The following is a 25,960-nucleotide window of genomic DNA, read 5'->3' as shown; positions in this document are numbered from 1 at the left end:
GACTGTGTGGTGTATGGTATGCCTCTTAGGACATTGCATTGCATGACAGACTATTTTACATCTCAAAACTACAGTAAATCATCACACATTTTTGTTTCATCATACCTTTTATGTCACAAATGGATTCTTAATGCAGCTGTCAAACAGACCTATTGGTAACAATATACATAGAGTGCGCTTTGGCTCAACCCTTTTAAAACTATTATTGGCTTTCTTTGACCAGCCTCTTTCGGCAATTTGCTTTAGACTTTGTCACTCACATTCTGGCTCAGTACAGTGGTGTATTTATTGCCAGCTAATGCTATTGGCAATTTGTGTGTATTCTTCCACCTTTACTGGAGTGTTTGCCTTAAACTGCATTAGGGACTACTTTACAAAGATAGCTCTCCCTGTCTGCTCCTGCCAGCTCCCTCCTATGTGTCCCACTCCAAGTGCTAATGCTACAGATGTTGCCCAATAAACCCATACCTATGGCCTTTGCCAATACGTATTAAATTGAAGCCCATGAAATTAAATCATGTTATGTGTTAGAAGAGACACATTTAAACATGAATCTATGAAGACATAAACCAAATAACAATAATCAAGCTTCTGTGTCTTCTCTGTGTTCCTCATGTATAAGAATTCAGTTGTATATGTGGCATACATAACACACACTGTCATGGAACCACCAGAACATTAAATCCTATGCTTTTATCTTTGACAATTGTTCTTATTTTGTATGGGCAGTTACAAAAAACTAAAAGCTGCTACTAACTTTCTGCTCAAACTAAAACAAGCACAATTTGTCCTCAATTCCTCATTGATGCCATAGTTGAACAGGCATAAATAGCATCTGCACATATTTTAGCCCTTCAGCTTATGTCTAACCACAAAAGTACCATAGGAAGTATAAAAAGTCTGTGAGTTTGCAAAAGAGATATTGCGGGCATACTAAGAACATACAGGGTTTGCAGTCCAGTCATTGCTTACAATGAGTTGGCTTTACTATTACTATTATTTGCTTTCTTTCTATTAGATGGCTTCCCTTGTTTTAGTCCGTCCATCTTATGTTTGTCCCTCCCCTGGAGCATAGCACCTTTACTATCTCTTTGATTAGCTGGCTACTATGCTTCCTCTGCTCACTTTTTAGGTCGAGTCTAGCACAGAGCATGCACTGCACTAGGAAAACGACCTCTTGGAAGCACTTCAACTTTCGTAAAAGCTTGTGCATATGGGGCTCACACGCCATTGGCCTTTGCGTCTGGCTTTATTACGCAATTGGCCAAAGGCGAGTGGATGTCCCAGCTGCTTTTAAAATGACTACTCCCAGAACGTTTTGCTCTCGGGAGCCAGCAGTGGCGCGCAGAGGCAATCTGTTTTTCATCAGCATGGGCGCTCTTGTTAATTATTGCTTTCCGCCCGTAGCCTCCTGCACCCTTCTGCTTGTTTACTTTGTCAAAGACTTGGGGAGTTCAGTTCAAGGGGCCATTAACTTTTAAAACTTTCATATTTTAATTGCATAATATTCGTTTTGCTTTTAAAAATATAATGACTGCCTGTATTCGAAGGCGCGGCCTTGTATTCGAAGGCGCAGCCTTGTGTTCAATGCCTCTGGCTTGAGTTTCCTTTGTTCCTTTTTTCTTCACCTTCTTGTTGCATGTATGTTTCTTTGGATTTTTTGTTTTCCACTTGTAGGGTTGCATTTTAGCTCCAACGTTACCATTGTTTTTGACATGACAGAGTTTTGTTTTTACCACAAACTTGTAATTCAGACACGCGAGACTGTCACATGCAAAAAAAACTGGCGCAAATGACATTTAAGTCAGATGTAGGTCGGAGCGTTTCACCAAATTGATTCCTCTGTCGTAAATTATTATTTTTTATGTTTTTGAGATATTGTAATATAGTGCCTACACAGGCCAGGCGGCGTCAATCGTTTAAATGTGAGTATCATACCAGCGTGCGGAGAAACAATGAAAATAAATCTAGTGGTCAACTCAGGGGTAAAATGTACAGAGGGTGAAAGGAGAAACACAGCATTAAAAGTAAGGTCCGATGGATGCAAACAGTGATTGTAGATATATGCAGAGAGGGGGTGCAAAAAAACCCTGCTCAAACGGAGGGGAGGAATATTGAGAGATGCATGTACAATGTACAGGAGGCAGAGCAAAGCACCGAGCAAATGTTCCTTTTTTGGGAGGGTGGCCGTTAAAAGGGGAGTGAGGGTAAAACAGTGGTTGGTGAGGTGAAAAAGAGTTAGGACACTTAAGACGCACACGTTTTCGAAGATGTTTGGCAAACACTGTGCTTTGCTTTTCAGTGTACCTGGCCCCACCAATTAATGCTGGTGGGAAACACCTTGGCTAAAACCACACCCAGCACACTTGGTGCTTGGGTCCTCAAAGGCACAAGTTTTTAAAACCAGCGCAGATTGAATCCACGCTTCACTCGTCCTGTGGTCTAAAGCACCTATTTGTAGGAGGGGGTCCTCTGAGCCTAGTGCCCACCCCCCCCCAAGGGCAAGGTACCAACCTTGTAAATGTAAATGTAAATGTATTTGAGCTTGTAAAGCGCGCTGTTACCCGTCCATAGGTCTCCTGGCGCTGTATAACTCTGGGGAACCCGTCCTGGCTTTCCCTGTGGGATGGTCCCTGCTGGAAGTCCCCAAGGTGGAGCCAGGCATCCCCGGAATTGATGGGGCCATTGTGGAGATTAGGCAAGCTAATGCCCAGAGTTGCCGAGTGGAACCCCTGATTAGAGTAAGCACCGAAGCGAGAATTATCGAGTCCGCTGACCCAGGTCCATGACCCTGCCGCGTCGGAAATTGAACCCTAGTCCTGGGCCGACTTCTGCTCTCAGGTCTGCTGCCTCTAACCAGTGAGCCACACTACTCCACACCTTGCCCTTGGTACCGCGAGAGCGGCCGGCCTGGAAGCTGGGGACCCAGGTGTTCGAGTCTGACGGGAACTCAAACATCCTGTGATTCTGGGCAAATCACTTAGTCTCTCTGTGCCTAAAGAAAAACAAACATTGGCACAGCCAATAGGTCTCGCCTTTGGGACCTTATAAGTGTTTAGCCATGCAACAGTTGATGTTGTTGCACCAAGAATATTGTGCTGGATAACTAAATACTTATAAGGTCCCAAAGGCGAGACCTATTGGCTATCCCAATGCTTGTTTCTTTTTGTTTAAGCACAGAGTGCATATGCTTTCCAAATGCCTTCCTTGTGTGCTTTTGTTCCTGTTCATTGTGCTATCTCTTGCCCATGAGCTTCTTGACCCACCCCATCTGCACTCATGATGCTCTTTTTTGTCCATATGCTTTTCCCCCTGCAACCCACACAGCTCTTTCACGCATGTTGTCTCCCTTGTGTTGCTTCTCCCTGCCTGCTTTGTTGCTTTACCCCCATGCCCGTCACGTTGCTTCACTCCTCACCCCCTCCTGAAACTGCTTCCACAACCTGCACATCCCCGTTTCATATTTTATTATTTTTAAAAAGGCTTTCTTGTTACATTTTAAAACAGCCCTTCTGTGCTACGTTTTAGTTTCCTGATCCATCCCACATAGATACATTTAAAAAAATCCAGAATCCTTTTCTAGGTGTGGTTATGCGTGTGCATGCAAAATAATGCAGAGGCTGCATCATCGCGTCTTTTTTTTTTTTTTTAAATAAAATCTATTTGGCTTTGCCAATGTTTGTTTTGATAAGAATCAGTTTTTTATTTCTCATTTAGGTAAGATGGTCACATTTCTTTACTGATTTAAAAAACTTGGAAGTACCGTATAGACAAAATAAATTAACTCATTACACAGTTCCCTTACCCCTGTATGGCATATTTCTATATGCCGTCTCGTATTATAACAAACCAAGAGAAGAGAAAATGATCACAAATTCTGATATCAGCTGCGACAGAGATAAAAACAGTAGCTCATTTAACTAATGATTTTTGGTATTTTCTTACCTAAAATTGCATCAAAACCAACACAGGCCTGAAAAACAAAGAAAGGAAGAGCTTCTCACCTATGACTGAGACACATCCCAAGGGGGCAATCAGAGTAACAGGGGCGAATCCGTACGCCATGAAGACCGCCAGCTCCCCGACTGCCATCAGGAGGACTCCAAACCACCAGACCTTGCTCTTGTGATACGCCTTGGGGTCAGGGAGCTTTGCCAGGCGAAGATGAGCGGATTTCTGAAATACAATGATGAGGACCGTGAATGATGAAGCACGCGCATGGCTCTCACATGTCGAGTGTGCGTGTAATTGGGCTCCATGTCAGCTGAGCCTCCAACCTATGTCAAGATGTTTTATTAATTGGCACTTGATTGATTTCCTATAGCTGTCAAGACTGTTAACAGTCCATAGCGTTCAGCCGTCTTGACCTCTGATACTTGAGAAGTGACTGAAGAAGCTTACATACATATTGTGCATGTGCGGTGCGCTGTGTGGTGTGTAGTGTCGGTATACCAGTCTCCATTGCACAGCTTATAACTTGCATTACATTTCAGAACAGGCTCCACCTAAAATTGTTTAACAGGGAAATGCCAAGTCCAAATGACTTTCATCAACCTGCTGTTAGCCTGTTAGTGAAATTCCAATTCTCCAAGAGGCAGGTGCATTTAGAAGAACCAGTCCATGTGGGGCCAGCCTAGGCTCCAGGTAGGGCATACAGTTGGCTTACAATTAAAGGCTTGAACGCACAAATATGCAGCTGACAGGGCAAAAGGAATAACTTGGCATCAAATTTGGTACAATTGAGAACATGGAGTCTTAGAGACGCATTGTTTAATTAAAGGGCTCTCTTTTCACCACCTATGATTGATAGCACTTAAAGTACTCACCTGCACTCAGTTCTACTTTTTCTCATCAGGGTCTTTACTAATGAGGCAGGGCACCTCCCAGGAAAGGACCCATGTGCTGTTTTTTTTTTTTTTTAAATCAATCTTTACTCCACCCACCACTAAGATGTTACTGGAGAGCCATCGACCCACAACTCTTCTGTAGACATAAGGTACATAACTCCTTCCAGATTTCTCCTCCCTTGAATGGAGAGGGGCAGCGTTGTGGTGATCTCCCAGTCTACTGACTTTGGACCCGGGATCCAACCCTGGGTGAGTCTAATTCAGTCCCAATGTATGACCGCCCTGCTCCCTGCGGTCTTAGACTGAGCATCAATGACAGTTCCCAGGTCAGGGGATGGTCAGTGATGGCAAGAGAATGGAAGGGCATTAGGTAGGACAGGTGGTATGGCTCTGCTCCTCTTGGTTATTTCAGGCCATACTCTTCCTACAGTTGTTAAAACATTCTGCAAAGTGGGAGGTTCTCTGGTTTTCCCAGTGAAAAGTATTGTGTACTCCCAGGTACGTGCACACTCCCACTGAGCACTCTGAAAAGCACAGCACCTCCACGGATGGCACAGAGGGTGCCGCAACCTTAAAGTGTTCCGCCTCCAGCTATGGGGTGCTCGTCTCATTCCGGCCCCTGGTTCTTTAATACAAAGTGGCTGGTTCACAGGCTGGCAAGAACAACTAAAGCACAGGGTCCTGGAGATGGATTCTACGACAGAAGGAGTCTCCAGAGTTGTCTGAATAGTGCAACTGGGAAATGATTGAATCACTAAGCGTTCCTGGCTCAGAGAGTCATGAGTAAAGCACTGATCTGGTGAATATGGAAATACTGGAAATGTGCTAGTGCAACTCCCATAAAGAAGTTCTGTCTTTTTCATAGAAAGAGAAAAGATCATGAAATACTGGAAAGTTCATAAGTGAACAACACAGTCTGGAATAAAAACAAGCATACCCTGAACTTACAGTGAGACCTAGTTACCTTGATTTTCGAGAATTTAGATTCCAATTAAGAAAATGAATATATACCTAATTTATTGTGCAGTGTAAATCTCATACTCAATGCTAAAATATGTGCTATGCCAAATGAATATGTGCCCAGACATGAATTTTGTATTGAGGAGAGAAATAAGAGTAACAGGCCCTTTAATACCACACAATAATGGCTAAGTCAATTATGAAAGTAAATAATTAAAAATACCTAGTACATTCTTGAACTATGGGTAAGACCTTCTTGTCCAGAATAGAATGTGGGTACCAAAGATCATTGTGATATTCACACGTATTTATATAAAGAAATGTTGAGAAATCATCATTGAACTGGTAGTTAATCTATAGTTCCTCTTCTTTTATTCATGAAGGGGTTGTTTTTAGAACGTGTTCTTAAGTGCTCAGACGTTATTCTTTACAGGGACACCCCATGTAAGCCCTTAAGCCTGCGGCAGACTGCACCCTTACTCTCCAGAGAAGAAGTCATTCATTGAATGTAGCTCACCACCACTGTCCACGGAAACCTTTTTCACTGGACTGGGACAGGTCACTACATTCAGAGCATATGTAATCTGAAAGGTTTCAAGGTTCAATTGACCTAGATTACCACTTAACCAGCTTCTAAGGGTCTGAGTATTACATTGGGTGCACATTTCCTTCTTTTAAAAATGTAAGGGATGCTACGTTTGTAAGGCCTTTGACCCTGCCCTGATGAAGACCCTGCAAAAAGGTCATGCTGGGATCGAAACATCGACAGTGTCCTTCCTTTCTTTGGACTGTCTTTTCACTCTTTTTAAGGGATTTTTAGGAAACAATTAGTGAAATCACAGTGGTCTATTGATACTTAAACTTGCTGTCAGCCATTGAATTTGTTTTCGTGCTATATCTGTTGCCACCACCATGGTTTGTTTGAATCACATGAACTCTACACCCGCACTTCATTTAGGGTGTGGTTTCAAAATTTCGAGGAGGGAATTTCGAGGTCATACAATATTGTGACCAGAATATCGAGGGCCCAAAGATTGACATGTATTTTCTATAACTAGCTCCACATACACAAACTTTTAGGATATATATATCTTCAAAGTACGTAGATGTGGGGTTAAGAATAGTAAATCCATACCTCCGCCTGTGCACTTACTGTCTTGATATTTTGATCCTTGATAAGTGGTCACAATGTTGCGTGACCTTGCTATTCCCCCCTCAATATTCTATACTGCAATCTTCACTTGCATAAGTAGCACCTTACTTTTCATTATATATATATATAAATATACCGTGATCAAGGTGTCAGTGGACACTGAAACGCGTTGGTTGTGCGATCTGTGGTAAATGAAATAAACAAAGAAATCATCTCATAGGTACCCGTGAGTGCGAATCTTTTCTTCGTGAGAGGAGTGGGAAGAATAAAAAAAAATATATATATATATACACACACACACACATATTAACATTAAAGTATATCATTGCATCTTCATTTTAATAATTTATTCAGTTTGCTACTTATTACACGTATAATTAGGTCCAGCAGGCACTATTTAGTTGTTCTCGAAATCAGATTAACGTTAATGATCCCTTCGGAAGAACTGTCCGACGAGATATGTACATTATATCCTGGTTCTAGGGTCACTGGGTAGAGTAGACCCATTATTTTTAAATTGTCTTCTGGACAAGTGCACAATGTATGGCTTGTGTCTCAGTTCAGATAAAAGTCCCAAATGTCTTTTTTTTTTTTTTTAGAAAAGCAGTATTCTCATAAGCAACTTTTGTGCCCACAGTGTTTCATGTCGTTAAATGTGCTAGAAAATGAAAATATTCTACAAGCATTATTTAAGACATGCTGTAACTTAACTGTGCTGGTTTATATTTGGCAATGTTTCAAAAGTCAATTTGTTATTAATCCTTGAAATTCATTCAATAACCACGCAGAAAGCTGGTTAATTTACTTCAAATTAGGTTCAAAATACAGGTGCAGAACAGCCGCCAGAAGCAAAGTTATGTTTCCTCTGTTGGGCACCAGGCCGGTCATTCAAAGCAAATAAGGGAATGCGGATGTCATCTCAAAGTAGCACAGACAATGGAACAATGAACTTGTTTACAAATTGAGATGACTAATTAGTAGACACTTTTAAGGTGTAAATGGTTGGAACTTGTTCTACATTTATTCCCTTTGGTTTGCAGGAGACGAACTGAGCTTTCGCTTTGAAATGAAATTAAATGGAAGAGCTGTGTTATTAAAAAAAATGAACTGAGTCCATTTATCCGTGGGATTATTTCTCTGCATTTCCAGGGTTTAATTTATGAATGAATTTGGGATCATGAGTTTTCCGCCTTTTGTCAAAACGTTGTTATATTGGAATTAAAAAATACTAAAGTGCAGAAAAGTAAACTTTATATTCGTATGATGGAAAATTAAGAGTATTTGCTTATTTGAAATGGTGGTCTGGTTAGGGAAGTCCTTCCCTGTGGAATGTGCACACATGTTACATGGAAAAACAAAGATTCCTTATCGATATTTGAAATTCCGTTCCGAATAATTATAAAACCATTTTCATAATGAGTTCAATCTTCTTTATTTTAATTTTCATTGTTTTCAAAATGTCCTCATTAGTTTCAGTTGATTCAAATCCAATCAATCATTGTATATACATCACATGAATTCGATAACCCAATGCATTGCGGGTCACTCCATGGACCCTTCCTCAGGAGTCTATAAAAATAACAGACAAGAAGCTAATTTAACATTAGATATAAATCATATGTACACATACAGTCAACCAAACTCTTGAATTGATACAGGTAGAAATATTCTTATTGGAAAAAAACTGGTCCTATTTAAATATAGTGTCGCTATTTGAAATGAAACATACCATGTAGTGGCCACCATTCTTATTATCTGTAGCACTGTCCCAAAATGTTGCTATATTGGTTAGGTTGAGCAAAAAATCCCTTGTATCCCCAGTACAGTATCTAAAACATTGCCTTTGTGTGTGTGTGCGAGTGTGTCATGTCTTATTGTCTTTCTCGGAGGGTAAGGGCTAGCTGGCCTATTGGTATCAGGAAAGCCAAGGAGGAGGAGGAGGTGTATTGTACCTATGAATCACAGTCATGGGAGTAAACGCACAAAGCACCGCATATCTTGTATTTATTGGGGCATCTTCTGGCTTTACACACGTCTTAAATAGTTAGAGTTACTCATCCCGCGCCTCAATTCTTGCAGGGAGGGTGTGCCCTGGATGTCCATTTTAGGCAATATCCCTTTTTCTGCGATCACCCAAACATACCTATGAAAATGTGGGCACTTCTTGTGTCCCCTAATTCCTCCATTATGCTAGCGGGAGGCCTCCACTTTTAAGCAAGCAGCCGAGTACAGTGGTGGAGGTAAAATGATTACATCCTATGAATCAACCTGAAAGGAACATTTGAATATGAAAGGGCAATGTTTGAATTTAGTTTCACCCCTAACCATTCATTTTAGGTAATACCATTATTTTTATTATACCTTATTTTTACAATGCAAAAAAGTCCACATTTAACACCTAGACTCAAATTTAACCGTAATCAAGTTTTTCCACATACTCTGGGAATCCCACCTGTGTTGTAAATTCAATGGACCTCCCAAATGTCCTGCCACAATATATAATCTTCTTCACAACTCGGACAGTTAAACTGGAGCCTAATTGACCAGGCCATTATAAGTGAGGCATGAACAGCTTTAAGGGAGCGTTGATAATTGATAGAGGATGTGATAGCAAATGTGGTTCATTCAGTAATTTATTGGAGGTGAAACAAAGGTACCAAATTCTAATCCAAGCTTTTTCTCAGTGTTCACCAAAATATTATATGGTTCTGGGTATCTCTATGCATACGTTCACTTTGGATGGTGCTCCATATGCAACAAGATTAGTTACTTCAAAGGAAGCTGCATTCATGATGGGGATGAATGAAGGCTATGAAAACAGGGGGACAATGCTAAGAAGAAAAGATTGTGAGGAAAAAAGCAGTTAATAGCTTTCTTGGTGTACAAGGATTTATCCAAACATGAGACTATCCAGCTTTTCCCTGAAGGTGGGCCAGCTTAAATATCTTTGTTCCAGAGGCTGGCAGTGAGTTCCATAGCAATGGCCCAGCAATGCCAAACTTCTACCCCAGCTTAAGATTTCCTCTTGGTTGAGATGAGAAGTAAATTGTCGTGTCTGGAACTGAAGGTTCTGATGTAATGATTAATTTTGAGGTCTGCTCCAAGGTACATTTGGCACATATGTCAAAGTACTGTTATGGAAGTGCTGAGTAGCTCTCTTTGAAAGTGAGTTGGATACTCTTTCCAGGATAGAGCCGAGTGATATCCAGAAAGTTTAATAGAACAGAGAAGAGTAGCAAACAGAACCAGATTATTTGCGACCTTTAAACTCCACAATGCTTGTGATCATGTCCTCAATCTTTATAGAGTTTGGTATGAAGATTATGCTAGCATAAATTTCTGTATATAAGAGTGCTCGGGTAGAAATCAACTTGCTTCCTCACGAATTCTTCTACAGTAGAACCTCTTGTTAATGGATGCATTTGTTATCTCTTGCTTGAACCTCAATAGCATCCCTCACTTCTAATATTCACTCCCTAGTTCTTGTTGCTGTCAACTTTCCTACCTGCATGCAAACACTTTGTAATCCCTGCTGTAGCACGGCTGCTTAACGAGAAAAAGAGCGTTTTCTACTTTGTTTGTATCCAGGTGCAATAATAACTGATGCCAGATTTTAAGTGAATCTGTCCTCTTCTTCAAGTTTTCCTTTTCTTTAAATTGTCCTTAAATACGAATGGCATATCTAAATCCTGAGTCTGTTCAATTAAGAGTAGGTAGATATATATCCTCTGAGTCCTAAGAGTCCCTCACATTCACATCTTTGTTATCATTTTCCAATATTGTTTTGCATGCATTTGTCTACTTTTTCTCTGATTGATGGGTCACACAGTAGGTGTTCATTAAGGTGCTACTGTGAAAAGGTAACAGATAACTGGGATATCGCCTCCGCTCTCAGGTAGTCAACTTTACGATGTGTGCGAGTAATGCTGTGCTACTTCTCAAAGCTACTACTAATAACTGTAATTGTCTTTATTTAGTGCTTAAAACTCCTGACAAAGCATTGAAGTGCTTTTTGGTGAGTAGCACGCTACTCCGAAACCCAAGATTAGTAAGAATTTTTGTTTGTGTTTTTCTTATGCATTGGTTGGACTAGGATTGTTCTCTTGATTTATGAGTGTTTAGTAAAGTTTAGTGTAGGGATAGTTTGACAGGAATGGGGGTGAAAAGGGGTAGTTTGGAGTAGGGATAGAATGATAGGAATATATTTTCAAAGGGGAAGTAGTAAAGTATATTTTTTGTAAGTAGCAGCAATTTCTGGTTTCGGCCACACTAAATTATAAACTTGGCCCAAAGAGTATTTCAACTCCAGAAAAACCATGTGGTCATATACCTGGGATTTGGCGATTGATAGCAGGAAACTATTAGATTCCTTTTCTCCATTCATATCATTAGATATAACTGGAAATATCAATTTTGTCCTGAAAAAGGTGAAGAGTCACCAAAACGGTGCGTCAACAGTTTCCTCAGAATCATTTTTGTATTGCTTTATAAATTAGAATTGTCTAATTTGTTCAATATCATTACGGATGCATTATTGTAATTTTGGTCTCTAATGAGATTATCATATGTTTTTACATTAGTGATCACAAACCTCTTATAACAATCAGATATCTGAATAAAAATGTTTTTATAAATCACATAGTCGGTTACACTTTTTCACAACAAGCATTGTTGCTTGTTTATGTTCATGCAGCAATTGTAAATGTACATTCCTTGTATTCTATTTCAAATGAGGCATTGTGTAAGATTTGTCCATACTACTACACAATTAATGTTCTGTTTCACTATTGAGCCGAAAAGGGAATTTATTTGTTTGTTGTTCTACATACTTGTCCCTTTTCCAAAGACCAGGGTATCTCCCTCATAGTTACGTGAAGTGGTCCCCATATCCCTTTTAGGAAGGGGACAGGTGGTCAAAATATCACTTGTCCTTCTTTTTCTCTATATTTTTTTTATCATTTGCCTGTTACCTTCAAACAAGATGTTTCAAAAAGATATAGAGCACGATTTTGGGTTCATCTGGGGAGACAGAAAACCAATGCTCAATCTCAAACACTGATAGATACCAATTAAAGAAGTAGGACCAGCCCACCCTTATCTGCAGCCTCTACTACGCTGCAAAATTACCACTTTAGCAAACTTGGAATGCATTAGGCTTTTCAGAAATTTTTTGTTCACCCTAAGTTGGCAGGGTATGCCCAGACGTGGGTCATTGCTCACTTTACCCAAGGATTCAGGCTAGCCTGGCTGAGGTGGGGGGTTACCCTGAAACGGGTCCCAGGAGGCTTGTTTCCGGTCCAGGGAAGACTTGGCTTGGCAGTTCGGGCTGGACTGTTCCCATGAGGCACAGGGTCAATATTGATTTTCATATTGCTGGGTCTAAATTGGGGTGGAGAAGTGAGCTAAAGAACAATGATGGATTCAAACCAGATCTGTGACTGAGGGTGAGTGTCTGAAACGTTTCAGCCCTCCGTCCATCATCTTCTTGTGTTTGCTCAGAAATGACTGGCAAGCGTTTTGCTCAGAATAAGATATGTAAGGGATTGGTATAGATTTTTAAATAGTTAGTCATCTCCATTACTGAATTCCTTTATTCAGTTGTGGCAAAAGAAGGTTTGTTTAAATATTGTGCTCAAAATGGTTGGCCATATGGGATTATAGTTTTTCTAGTATCAGAAAATCAAACTTGAGAAGAAAGGAATTCGTTTCAAGATGGATGCTTTACTATACAGCAGGACTGTTACATAAATTCAACAGTCACATTTCAGACATATGCCCAAGGTGCCTTAATGGTAAAACAGGTAATTTGCTTCAACTAGCTTTGGCTCATCCAGAGTAGGAAATATATTGGCGTAATGATTTCTCTTTTATCAGCTCTGGTACTGAAGTAAGCAGGGAATCATGCCCAGAGATGTTAGGCTACTCTCCACATATATCAGGTGTAAGAGTCAAGGCAGCTTTAGGGCAGTGTGACCGGTGCAGCCACACTTGGTACTGAGCTTGAGGAGGTTGAGGGCAGCGCTGTGTTAAGAAATATCTTATGGTGCAGAGTTCCTTGTCTGTCCAGCAGTTTTAGGCAGCAATAAAAATGTAAAGTTAACTCTGGTGATGAATTGTTCTGCCTGTGAGAAATAGGAATTTTGCCTACTGGCATTTGTGACCTAACATAACGTAGCAAAAAAAGGTAAATATATCTATAGTCTATATGTCAGAGAGATCCTTTTGATACTTGCAGTTCATAAGTTACAATCCTTATATATCACAGCGACATATGAACTATCATCAAAAAGCTGCATTCAAACTGAATGGTATAGGTTAGAATGCTATGTTTTTCCCCAGTCTTTCATTATCCTAATGTTGCTAAAAAGGGTTTGTTTCGGTAGAAATACATTCTTATTAGTAAAGTCAACCCCAACCACTGTGGTTAAAATGTACTGCCTACTGACATGTGTTTCCCACACCTTATAAACCTCATTTTCTTATGTAATATTTTCTATAGACTGATTTACACATGTATGAGTCATTGTCTCTGTATAATGAATGTGTGATCTAAAGTGTTCTGATACACTATACTGGTACGAATAGCACTATAAAACAAAGAAAATTCATGTGAGATAGGGGTTGTAGAGAGACAATAAGCACTGTTAGAGGGTGGTAGTGAGGAAATCTGTGGAAGTCATTGAAAGACTGTTGCACTGGGTGCCATCAGCACTAAAGCCAACACTGGTAGGACTAGGCGTTTGATTTAGTATTTGGTGGATGGAGTAGTCCCCATCGAGAAAGTAAAGGACATTACCTCCGCCACCTGAGCAGTACTCTGCCACATTTCGAGAGGATGGCTGGGCCAGCTGTTATCTCTGATGGTGGTTCCTTTCCATGTACTAAATGTTTGATCGACAGCTGCTGTCAGTTTTGACAACCATTCAACAAACTTCTGACATTTGTTTGCTTTTCAGAAACAAACTCCTAACGTGGGAGTTTGTTCCTGAAAAAATTTAAATTAAGGACCCCTGCATCTTGGTAATTTTCTCCCAGGGTGTGGAGGTCATTATTGTTCTTACTTGTCCCTCACCTCCAGGTTTTTCCTAAAGGTGGCAAACAGAAAAAAGGCATTACACCATCTGCCCTAAATAGAGCAGATGGTGTAATACCCTTCCTCTGATGGCTCCTACTTTTGCAGGCTGTTGGAGGAAGTGTTCCATAAATGGAGCCAATGGGAGCACCTTGGACAGAATAGTTAAGGTCCGCCTATCTCTAAATGAAGTACACAGACCTAGAGTTTGGCGGACAGAGTACTCTGACACATTTGCCATGGAGTAATGTCTGCAAATTTCTAAATCAGGTTCTTAATGTTAAAAAATGTTTGCTTATTTTATCCTCGATTGGTTGTACGTTCATCACCCAATAATGGAAGTCGGCAGTTCAGCCTAAGTTTCCAGAATGGTTATGAATTGATGTATGCTACCTGGAATGGTTCTTACAAGAAATTTTAGAAAATATGGAGAAGACATCAACGATTTGAATATCCTTACACATTTAAAAAAAAAGACTGCATAGTATGAATTACAATGACATTTGATAATGTACATTTGTAGTGAATTATGCATATGAAATCCAGTCATTATGAGCTGATTCATTATTTGTGGATTTTTTCCTCTGCATGAATTTCAATGAAAATATTTTTATGAAAAAGGAAAGAAGGTACTTGGTACTTTGCAAGTCCAAGAGTGGATTCACGTAGATGTTGCATAAAGTTTGAGAACCTAAAGGCAGATGAATAACAAGTCTCCTAGCCTTTGTTCCCTGCAACCTAGGAATGATGTTATCCAATCTAGGAATAGCAAAATGACGGGATCCACAGATTACTGGCATTGCTCCAAGATACAATGATTTGCCGTATGGAAAGCAGCCAACAGATCCTAAAGTACAAGCGAAAATTGAAATATTGTATGTAGAGAAGACAGATCACCCGAGACTGAAATTAAGGCAATTTCTGTCCGATGCACCATGCAACATATTTACCAAGCTGACAGCAAGTAAACAAAGAGGCCATGATTATGATGAGCATGGCTCTGTGAAAGTGTCAATGCCAACTTTTCCAAGACCATGAAAGTCCAAGGAAACTCAAAATAATCCCCGTGCTTCAGGTCAGGGGATATTAATCAATAATGGTTGGTAGGGATGTTTGCAACTGCTCTTGTGGTGACAGGACAATTTGTTCATCAATGTAGTGAAACACACTAGGAACCTTTCAAAGAATAACCATTGTCAAAAGTTCCTGCATTACACAAATTCCCTTCTGTAAAAGAGAGCAGAATATGTGATCACTGACACACTGAAGCCATAGGCCAGCAAGAGATGACTTGGTGAAACACACGCCATAACTTTAAATGGTTGTATGTCACAATAGTGTAGTCGGAAATGGTGTCTTAATTGAATTGTCAAAATATTATTTAAATCAAAGATAAATGCAGAACACTGGGTTTATTTTAATGCATTTATTCAAGAAACATATTTAAGAATTCCTTTCCTTATTTGTTTTGATGAGTGGGTTTGCTATATACTGAATTGTGCACAACGTTTTGAGACAGTACCGGATTTACCTAATTTCCAGGCAACACAGCAGAGCAACAAAATGTACTGTGTTGCATTGTGCCAGGGGCAAAACACAGTTTAGCTTGGCCTGCTGCTGATGTCATGCTCTCCCGTGATGAACAAGCCTTGCGCGAAGCACCGCTGCGCACAGTGGTGCAGCGGCATGTGTGTGCTGTTTGGCCTAGGATTTGCACTGGAAGCAAGATCCTCAATACACAAACTGAGCCTAGAAAAATTCAGAAGAATCCCATGCATTGGATGTGTGTTGTGCACTGCAGCACACATGCAACACATGGGCATATTTGGAGAATTCTAAATGGTCAACACTGCCTTCAAGGAGGTGTTTTTGGCTTAAAGCCAGTCTCGCTAGCTTAGTAGACTGCGCTTTGCGTCAAAACCAATGGGTATTTGTGTTGACCAGCCCTAGTAATGATGCCAATTGATTCAAAGCAGCACAATGGGTTTTTTGCACTGAGAAAAAAATAATTTTCCAAAACAAAACATATTTTGCACTCAATTGTAAGTAAGACTTTGCTTCACTTTACATTGCTTTGCGCCGGCACAAAGCGTAAGTAAATCTAGTCCGCAGGATCACATTGCTCTTACCTGCAGATTTAGGGCGATGCTGATTAGGAAACTGCCGAGAATCGCCAAAACAACACCCACAAGCTGGTTCTGTAGAGAAAGGAAGACATATCAAAAATTAGGATTCTTATCAAAGCTGTTCTAAAGTTAGAATCCTGTTCTAAAGATAAAAAGCTGGTTGGTAACCATGTGCTGACTTTCACAGTTCAATGGGAACATCTGCTACTGCAGCTTGGTCTATTTTCTGAAGTCCAAACTTATCAGCGTCACAGCTGCAAATCAAACAAATGTCACATGGTTTCTGCCCGGCCACGCTGACGAATGGCAAATGCGGCGAAGACGGTGATCGTGGGCGGGAAGAAACACCACAATGTCAGGAGTTTTTGCTTTGCGCGGTATCTAGAGTTCTGGCACTACACCAAGGCCAAATGTGAACAGGTGCACTTCAAGATTCTTATAATATATGACAAAAATAAACAAGAGACAGTACGCACGGATGCTGGGCAACACTGAAGTGTGCAAGAGAAAACAGTGCAAAAGAGATCATGAAAGAAGAAGGTCTGATAATGGAGAAGAGCACATGAAAGCCTGCACATCCATGACCACAAAAGAAAGGATGAACAAGTGAAAGTAGACGGGAAGGAGGAAATGTGACCGGGAGCAAACACAGGGAAGAGAAAAAGCAAGAGAATTTAAGTAGTAAGAGAAGAAAAAAGAAGAGCAAAGACAAAGAAAGAAATATAATGTGGCCATTTTGAGCATTAGAGTGTAAATGAGTTCCCTCTGAAAGTGGAAATAAGCAATGCCCTATTTTCTATACATGCATGCACTGCGCTGCACCCAACATGTAATAGATAAGAAGAGTTAACAAACAGAAAAGTGCATGGAAATGTCTGTAAAAAGTTGTGTTTCTTGGGCTGCCCACGCTCGTCAGCATGACTCTAGAATCAGTCGCGTCCCTCCCTGGGAACTACAAGAGCACCCCGTAACGCAACACTACCTCTGCCCGTTGGGGTTTGATAAATACATCAGAGGAGTGTGATGCCATTGTGGAGGTCAAGAGAACCCTCCTGAGAGCATGATTACTTCTCAGTCAGGCTGACCTTCAGAAAGGGTCATTCCATTTGAACAGGGCAAGATTCTGTCATTATAAAACTAGTCAAGGAACAGGAAGTTGGCAGCAGGGACAAAGATCAGAGCATCGCGGATCTAAAAATAAATACAAACAATACATCGAATTTCTCTCGTGTACAGATACAGAAAGACATTGAATACTGCGGAAGTGACAGAAATACACAGACTGTCGAAGAAATATCGCCATCACAATTAAGATAGGTCTAGGAAGAGGAATGAGCTCTACCCACACACTGCTCGAATAACTATGTGTCCCTCGAGTACACTACAGAGAACTTTTTTGTTATTTCTCTAAAGGCTAATCAAGTGAAAGAAGTGGTCGACGTGCAATAACATGGCTGTGCCGGGCCGCCGCGCTGCCCGCGACGACCCGGAAGCGGTTGGGAAGCCGGCCAATGCCAGCGCGGCCCCAACCGGAAGTCCCGCCCCATCGCGCCGAGAGACAGAGAGAGCTGCCCGAGGAGCCACGAAGGCTCCGCATTGAGTCCCGGTCCCGAGATGGGGGACCGGGTGAAGAGCGGCTGGGCGCATGGGGAAGGCGGGGCTCTCATGTGGTGAGAGAGCCCCGCAAAGCGCTACCGCCACCTGGGAGAAGGAGCCGCCGCCGTGCACCGCCAGAACCGGTAAGTTGAGTGAGAGGAGGGGTGAGTGGGGGTGGGGTGTACGCGTGTGTGTGTGTCTGTTTGAGTGTGTTTGTGCGTGCGTCTGTCTGTCTGTGTGCGCGTGTGTATGTTTAAGGGGGGGTGCGTGTGTGTATATGCAGTGTGTGGATGCCTTTGTTTGTGCGCATGCGTGAGTGACGACGTGCGCGCTCACGAGGTACAATCTCCAGCAGGAGACGCTCGTGACAGTCAAGTCTGCTGTCCACATTCCCCGGAATCCCTGGAAAGTGGCGACATAAGTAGTCTCCCTAGACAGCAAAAAGCTTCGCTTTTTGCTTTCGTCTAGGCGAGACCTAAAAAAAGTGCCATGTGTGCAATGCGATCTAGTGGCTAATATTGATTCTGCGTGGCAGACGTTAAATTGGTGCTCAATAAATCTATCAAATCAAACCCAAAAACACAATGGAAATATGCGGAAAGTGTAAGATGTTAAAAGTCTCAGGGGCATATTACCAACCAATAGAAATAATTTTTGTCTCTAACTTGTTTAGAGACAAAAATTATCGCCGCAAATTGTCGATTTTTATCGCAGATAAACCTTGCTATTAGCAAGGTTTATCGCAAATGCGATAAAAAACTGCTGCAATGCATGAATATCGCTGAAAAGTCAGTGATATTCATGCATTATCGAGCAAATGCTCTTAGCCATGTTATCCACCTCCCATTGGATAACATGGCTAAGAACTGCTCAGGGCAGGTGTTAGCTTTTGGAGATATTCGCGCTTAGCGCGAATATCTCCAAAAGTTGGTAATAGGAGATAGCGATGAACAGTCGCTAACATCTTGGCACGCCCACTTTGCATGTCATTAGTGATAAATATCACTGACATGCAAAGCGGGCCCAAGATGGTCGCTATCTCCTATTAACTGGTGTTAGCGACAGCTTGGTAATAGGGAGATAATTTTATCTCCGCTTTCTTGGCTTTTAAAGCCAAAAAAGCGGAGATAAACCCCCTTGATAATATGCCCCTCAGACATTTAAAACAGAGAGAGACTATATCGACTGCGGAGGTTTTCTGCCCCGATTTTCGGCTGGATCGTGTCTAATAAGAAATAACACGTTCGTCCAGAACTGTTTATATCTTGTGAATTCGTGAAGAGGATTGTTTTATGAATACTAAGAAGATATCGTTTAAAAAAAAAAAAAAGCACTGGGCATCCAACTGATAAATACGCCAGACGACTAAAGCGCAATAAAATGTGAAGCGGCAGGGAACTACCAGCCAGATTCATCAAGCGAAATACGCTCGCAAAAGGGCCAGATTCTGAGAATCTGGCCCTTTGCGAGTGCAATTTTTGCATTTGGGATTCATCATCCCAAATGCAAAAATCGGTAATAAAGAATTCGCAAATTTGCGAGGATTAGCATTTAAGGAATCTCTATTAGAGATTCCTTAAATGCTATTCATGAAACATTTAAAAATTGCGAATTCGCAATTTAGGACCGCTATTTACCACGAGGTCAAACCTCGTGGTAAATAGCGAATACTTAGAAAAATGCATTTAAATGCATTTTTCTAAGTTGCATGTTACACACACACATGTCCTTTGGACATGTGTGTGCACAACATCAGTGTAAATTCACATTTCAGGGGTGCTACAGGGTGTCCTTTGGACACCCCTGCACCCTTGAAATGGCATCCTTATTTGCGATTAGCAAATTGCTAATCGCAAATAAGGAATAACTCCCCATTCATTCCTATGGGCCTGTAGGCCCATAGGAATGAATGGGGAGTTATTCCTTATTTGCGATTAGCAATTTGCTAATCGCAAATAAGGAACATGTAGGAATCGCAATCAATTTTTTTTGCAATTCCTACATGAATCCTGTTTTGCAAGTCCTTAATAGCGATTCCTTATGAATCGCTATTAAAGACTCGCAAAACGGGTGTTTGATGAATCTGGCAGTGGTATGCAACGTTTACCACGCAATTTTTACAACGCACTACCATTACAACGAAACTTTTACAACGCAACAACGCATACCATTACAACACAAGATTTTACAACGCATATACCTTTACAACGCATACCATTACAACGTAAGTATTGGTAAGTATATAATTATTTTTAAAATGTTATATGTTTGGGTTTTTGGGTAAAGGGGTATTTTTAGGGTTCAGGGTTAGTTTTCAGTTTTTGGGTAAAGGGGTATTTTTAAGGTTCAGGGTCAGTTTTCAGTTTTTGGGTAAAGGGGTATTTTTAGGGTTCAGGGTCAGTTTTCAGTTTTTGGTAAAGGGGTATTTTTAGGGTTCAGGGTTAGTTTTCAGTTTTTGGGTAAAGGGGTATTTTTAGGGTTCAGGGTCAGTTTTCAGTTTTTGGGTAAAGGGGTATTTTTAGGGTTCAGGGTCAGTTTTCAGTTTTTGGGTAAAGGGGTATTTTTAGGGTTATTATTATTATTATTATAATTACATTTATTAAGCGCGCAGCTACCCGGAGGTTTCCCGGCGCTAAGGCAAACAGAACTGTATACAAGGTGAGAGGAGCGTCAGACCAGCAGTTTAAGTATGGAAGAGCCAGGTTTTGATTCCTTTACGGAATGTCAAGAAGCACATTTCAGAACGCAGAGATAGGGGTAGGGAGTTCCAAAGAGAAGGTGCTAACAGGGAGAACGAGCGACCTCCCATTTTAGCTCTCTTAACACGCGGTATCCTAAACTTATTCTGCGTGGATGACCTAAGTGTGCGGGGGGGATATATTGCTGCACTAGAACAGATAGATAGTGTGGAGCTCTTCCAGTCATGATCTTGTGCATGAGACAAAGTGCCTTGAATTTGACTCTGCTCTCAATTCGCAACCAATGCAGTTTACGCATATGAGACGCGGCCGAGGTTCTGGCGGGTAGGTTACAAATAAGGCGAACTGCCATATTTTGTACCACCTGGTACTTCCTGGTTACCTCCTTGCAGGCACCCAGGAGTAAGATGTTCCCATAGTCCAGGCGTGAGGTGACAAGAGCCTGGACTACAGTCCTCAGGGTGTCGGCAGGCAGCATCCACGTGATTTTCCTCAGCCACCTGATGATGGTGGTACAGGTGGCGGAGACTTTCACAACGTGTTGCTTGAGGGATAGTTGATTGTCAAGGAGGACTCCAAGATTACGAGCGGTCACAGTTGGAATAGGTAAAGGGCCCATCTCCGGCGGCCAATGTTGTGGGCCCCAGAGCGAGGTATCTGAGCCAAACAGGAGCAGTTCTGTCTTGTCCCCATTCAATTTTAATTTGTGCTTAAGCATCCAAGCAGATATTTGTTTCAGTCCAGCTTGAAGAGAGGAAGAGGGAAGATTTTTGTTAGTAGAGAGTGAGTAGATGACTTGAGTGTCATCGGCATAGGAATAAATTGTAAGACCTGCCTGTTCCGCCAAAAAAGCAAGAGGTCTCACATACAGATTAAAGAAAAGAGGGCTAAGGATAGACCCTTGGGGAACACCGTGAGTGGAGGGGAATATAGACGAAACAGATGTAGAAGAAAAGACTTGAAACGTGCGATCAGAAAGGAAATTAGCAATCCAGGCCAGGGCGGAGCCACCGACACCCACAGATTTCAAGTTCAGGTTCAGGGTCAGTTTTGGGTTTTTGGGGTAAAGGGGTATTTTTAGGGTTCAGGGTCAGTTTTGGGTTTTTGGGGTAAAGGGGTATTTTTAGGATTTAGGGTTAGTTTTGGGTTTTTGGTAAAGGGGTAATTTTAGGGTTCAGGGTCAGTTTTGGGTTTTTGGGGTAAAGGGGTATTTTTAGGGTTCAGGGTCAGTTTTGGGTTTTTGGGGTGAAGGGGTATTTTTAGGGTTAAGGGTCAGTTTTGGGTTTTTGGGGTACAGGGGTACTTTGTAAAAATAAAATAAATTTATATTTAAATTAAATTAATTAAATAAAATTAAATAAAATTAAATTATATTATAATAATTTTAATTAATTTGTATTAAAAAAAATTATATACTTACCAATACTTACGTTGTAATGGTATGCGTTGTAAAGGTATATGCGTTGTAAAATCTTGCGTTGTAATGGTATGCGTTGTAAAAGTTTTTGCGTTGTAAAAGTTTTGTTGTAATGGTAGGCGTTGTAAAAGTATGCGTTGTAACGTCATACATCCTCTGGCAGTACATCTTTACTGGAGCATCAGTACTAGGAATCTCTTGATTTTTTAAAAAGATTTACTCCTATAGCCGAAGGGGATGTCCCATGGAGAGATTTATAAAATCTCGTATTTAGGCCTGCAAGTAATATGTACTGCAGTGGAAACTAGATGTGTATCCTAAAACTGTGACAGATTCATAAATCCATGTGGGAGTGACTATATCTTGTCCTGAGGAAGGTGGTTGTTTGAACACAGAAATCCACTGAAACGCGTCAACGCATACTATAAAAAGGCACACTATAGATTGTGGTGACATTTGTGAAACTGTTAATATCAAATTTATAAGACTGTCTATGTCTCGCAAATTATCTTGATCTAGTGTATGTGCTTTTTGATGATTAGAAAGTATTTCTTCTAGCAAATTCTCCCTATGATCAATTGTGAAGATTGAAATATGTGTATGTTTTTATCTTTTTTAATGATGTATAAATGATCTTTTGCTCATGAATAATTGAAGATTTTTTTAAATAAAATATGTTTATATTGTGCATATATTTGGCCTTTGATGGTGTTATGTTCTGGTGATAGTTTGGATGTGAAGAGTGGTTTGGCTCCGTTGTATGAATTATACCTAAAGGGGATCTGTTTTGACTACGATTTAAAACAGTTCAACAAGAAGTCAACCGCAGTCTCAGCTTGTCCACACTCATAGTTACAAGTACTTGAGGGAGCGGCATTGGGAAGGTTACATATTACTCCAACTCACCACCACACAAAGCACCCGGACCCAACAATTTAAAGTTAGCCCATTTGGTCCAGTTGGAGCAAACTAAGGCTACAACTACCAAAATGCACCGGCCGCTCTAGCCAAAGACTGAATGTTTTGAGTCCTGGTCGCCTGGATTCATGTAGTCGCACTGTACACAGATGGAACTCTTATGAGCAGTGATCTTGAAACTCGATCTCTTAGAATATGTTGGAAGGTGTACAAAATCATTTTTTTTCTACACATTTAACATGACTTTTGTATTTAGAGAAAAGTGGTAGTAACACATTAACAGGTGGTACTACCAATATTCTATGAGGAAAATCTATGATTTGATCACCTCACCAGTAAAAAGTTAGAGTAAATTTCTCAACAATAAATGAGAAATTGCAGTACTATCTCAAATTCTAATTGCGGTACCATTATTTTTGTATGGTATAGGAGTGCCTTTCGTCCTACCTTTCCATCTGCACCCTCTGACCTGCGCCTCCTGTACGATACCATAGCATATCATACTATACCATACCAGGACACATCATGTTGTATCATACCGTGCAAAATTACCAAACACCATCGCACAGCAAAACATACCCTAAAATACAATGCCGCACAGCACATATAATCAAATCACATAGCCTAACATTACATTGTGTAACATACACTACACCCGAGTATATTATATTAAATCCCTCCCATACCACAACGTACCATATCACCCCTAACATAGCACCAACCAACATTAAATGGATTAGTAAAAAATAACATACCATACCTATCAACCCCACAAAATAACATGGAATTACATAATAGTATAACACACCACCCTACAGCACACCTTCTGAAGATAACATCACATGATATAGCTCCATCTATTGCTTCTCTTACTGTCACGCTCTCTCTTAAGCCGAAACTTGTCTTCACCCCTTGCCCTTGCCAGCCTGTGCCAGCCACTCCTCTTATCATCTACTTACTTGTCGTTGGCATCTAGTAATCACAACAGTGGCTCACACTTCCATTCACATTCAATTAGCACTTCCTTTTCTCCCTCTCATTGCACATTATAATTGTATTGATAGAGTGCTTACTACCCCTGACGAGGCGTGGAAGCGCTTTTTGGTGAGTTGCACGCTATGCTACGCATATGTTTCTTGAAAATAACCCCTCCATCTTCCTGGTCGCTCTGGGCAGGTGACCCTGCTCCTTATATCTCTTCAGCTGCCTCGTGTACCAGGACATTGCCACAGCTCTTTCAAGACCTGGAGAATACTGGCCACTGAAGAGCAACCCAGACACAAGGATAGGGACAGATACATAAGTGTGTCTGTGGATGGTAGCTTGCTGCTGCTGGCCTCCTTCTTGGTCCAGAATACCTGATACTAAACATGCAGACTTCTGACCCTTCTGTAGCACTTGTAATGTGTGCCGAGCATGAATGGGCCCAGCCCTGAAAGCCTGAACAGGCACAGCCCTGGTTTGGCATAGACAGCTTCAAGCTGACCAGACCACTCTCATCAGCAACTTTCCTGAAGGAAACCTAGAGGCTCTGCTGAGCTGCGATTGGAGTGCTATGCAAACAAATGATGGACGATGATTGGAGAGCACTAGGGGTGGGCTCTTAAGGGCGGGCTCTTAACAACCAATGGCCACTTATGGCTCATACTCATGCAACACCCTCCTCCCTCAAGCCCAAACTCTTTAGGAAAATGATCAAGTAGCACCCACATACCTCATACACTTTTTCACTTGGTCTGCAACTCTAGGCTCTACAAATAAATGTACTGATTACTGATACCATGCAGGCAGCCTGACAATGCCTGTAGGTAAATATATTGATTAGTGGAAAGGAGCAGCTAAGCCAGTGTTTCCCTGCGGCCATTCTGAGCCCAGTTCAGTGAACACATAGCACGAGGGAAAGGGATAGACTCAGTGCCGTCTCAAACCATGGGCACGCTGGGCAGATGCCAGGGGGCACCACAAGTATAGGGGTCCCATGCAGACCAGAACTTAACACTAATTTTCTGTTAAACATTTATATTCCTGTCAGTGGTTGTGTGGGCAGGGCCCAGCGCACTACTTTGCCTGGCGGTCTAAATTGCTGTTAAGACGGCCCTGGATAGACTGTCATTTGTCTAGAGACCGGGGCAGCAGCCTATAGCATCACTAACTGCAGAGCCAGTCTTTGCTTAGCTGGTGTATTCCTCACTGACTGCAGCTGCATTGCTACCTCTCACCGGTCACGAATACCACAACTGCTTCGCCCTTGACACACTGAGCAAGGGGAACATCCATGACAACGCGGTCAAAACACCGCGCTGCCATTACCACGCGTCTTTTACAACGCAAGTCGTTATCACGACTTGCGCTGGAGTGCGCTCTAGACTAAGGAATAGTAGATTTACTATTCCAACACCTTCCCTACTGTACGTAGGCTGGAGTTGGAATAGTAAATCTTACTATTCCTAAGTCCAGCCCCTACAGCGCAAGTCGTGGTAATGACTTGCGTTGTAAAAGATGCGTTGTGATGTACCGCGATCTAAAAGATCACGTTGTAACATCATACAACCACTGAGCACAGATCTCCCTCACTTGCTAAACACAGTTAAGCTAATCTTCCCTTGTGGCAGATCACTCAGTTACTCTGCTGGCTGATATCATGCTCAGTGCCAACAGAGAAGCTACTGCTCACCTGTCTCAGACAGAAGGGCTTCCTCTCACCTTCTACCTGTTACAGAAAGTGAGCTTTCCTAAGTATGTTACAAAAAGAAAAGCGCTGAGTGACCCCTGGGTGGGTGCATATCTGCCTGGAGGAGCCAGGGAACAGCGGACCTTGGGGAAAAAGACTCTCAGAGACAAATCTTTTGACACTGGAAAAAGAAGACAGGGGGGAGGGTACAATGGGACAAAGGTGCTCTCCCAACTGAACAGCATGAGGCTGGGAACATCAAACAGAACAACACAGGGACCCAGAGAAAAACTGTAATTTGGGGCCAAACTTGTTCCAACTACAAGGAGACAGAGAAGCAAGAAACCCAGAGGCATCTTTACAGTTGTGGGTCAGGAATAGCAAAGCCAGAATATGGACAGGTCACATTATTGTGATCTAATTATTGAGGGACAAAATATCGAAAGGTAAGTTTTTATAGACGGTCCATATCTAACTCTCCATATGCGTCTCTTGATGATA

General features: G+C 41.5%; 1 protein-coding gene across 1 annotated transcript in view; it reads right to left on the bottom strand.

Moving 5' to 3' along the window:
- The window catches only part of NIPAL2 (NIPA like domain containing 2), a 661,359-nt gene that overhangs the window by 463,791 nt on the left and 171,608 nt on the right, over positions 1–25,960 (bottom strand). Inside the window, exons 2-3 of the mRNA XM_078686977.1 lie at positions 16,162–16,230; positions 4,005–4,176 (exon numbers count right to left, since the gene is read on the bottom strand). Of these exons, the coding sequence (XP_078543103.1) occupies positions 4,005–4,176; positions 16,162–16,230 (241 nt within the window). The remainder of the gene's footprint in view (positions 1–4,004; positions 4,177–16,161; positions 16,231–25,960) is intronic.

This window comes from Lissotriton helveticus, chromosome 4_1 (genome assembly GCF_964261635.1).
Source record: "Lissotriton helveticus chromosome 4_1, aLisHel1.1, whole genome shotgun sequence".
Lineage (NCBI taxonomy): Eukaryota > Metazoa > Chordata > Amphibia > Caudata > Salamandridae > Lissotriton > Lissotriton helveticus.
This window is presented reverse-complemented; position numbering and strand designations above follow the sequence as displayed.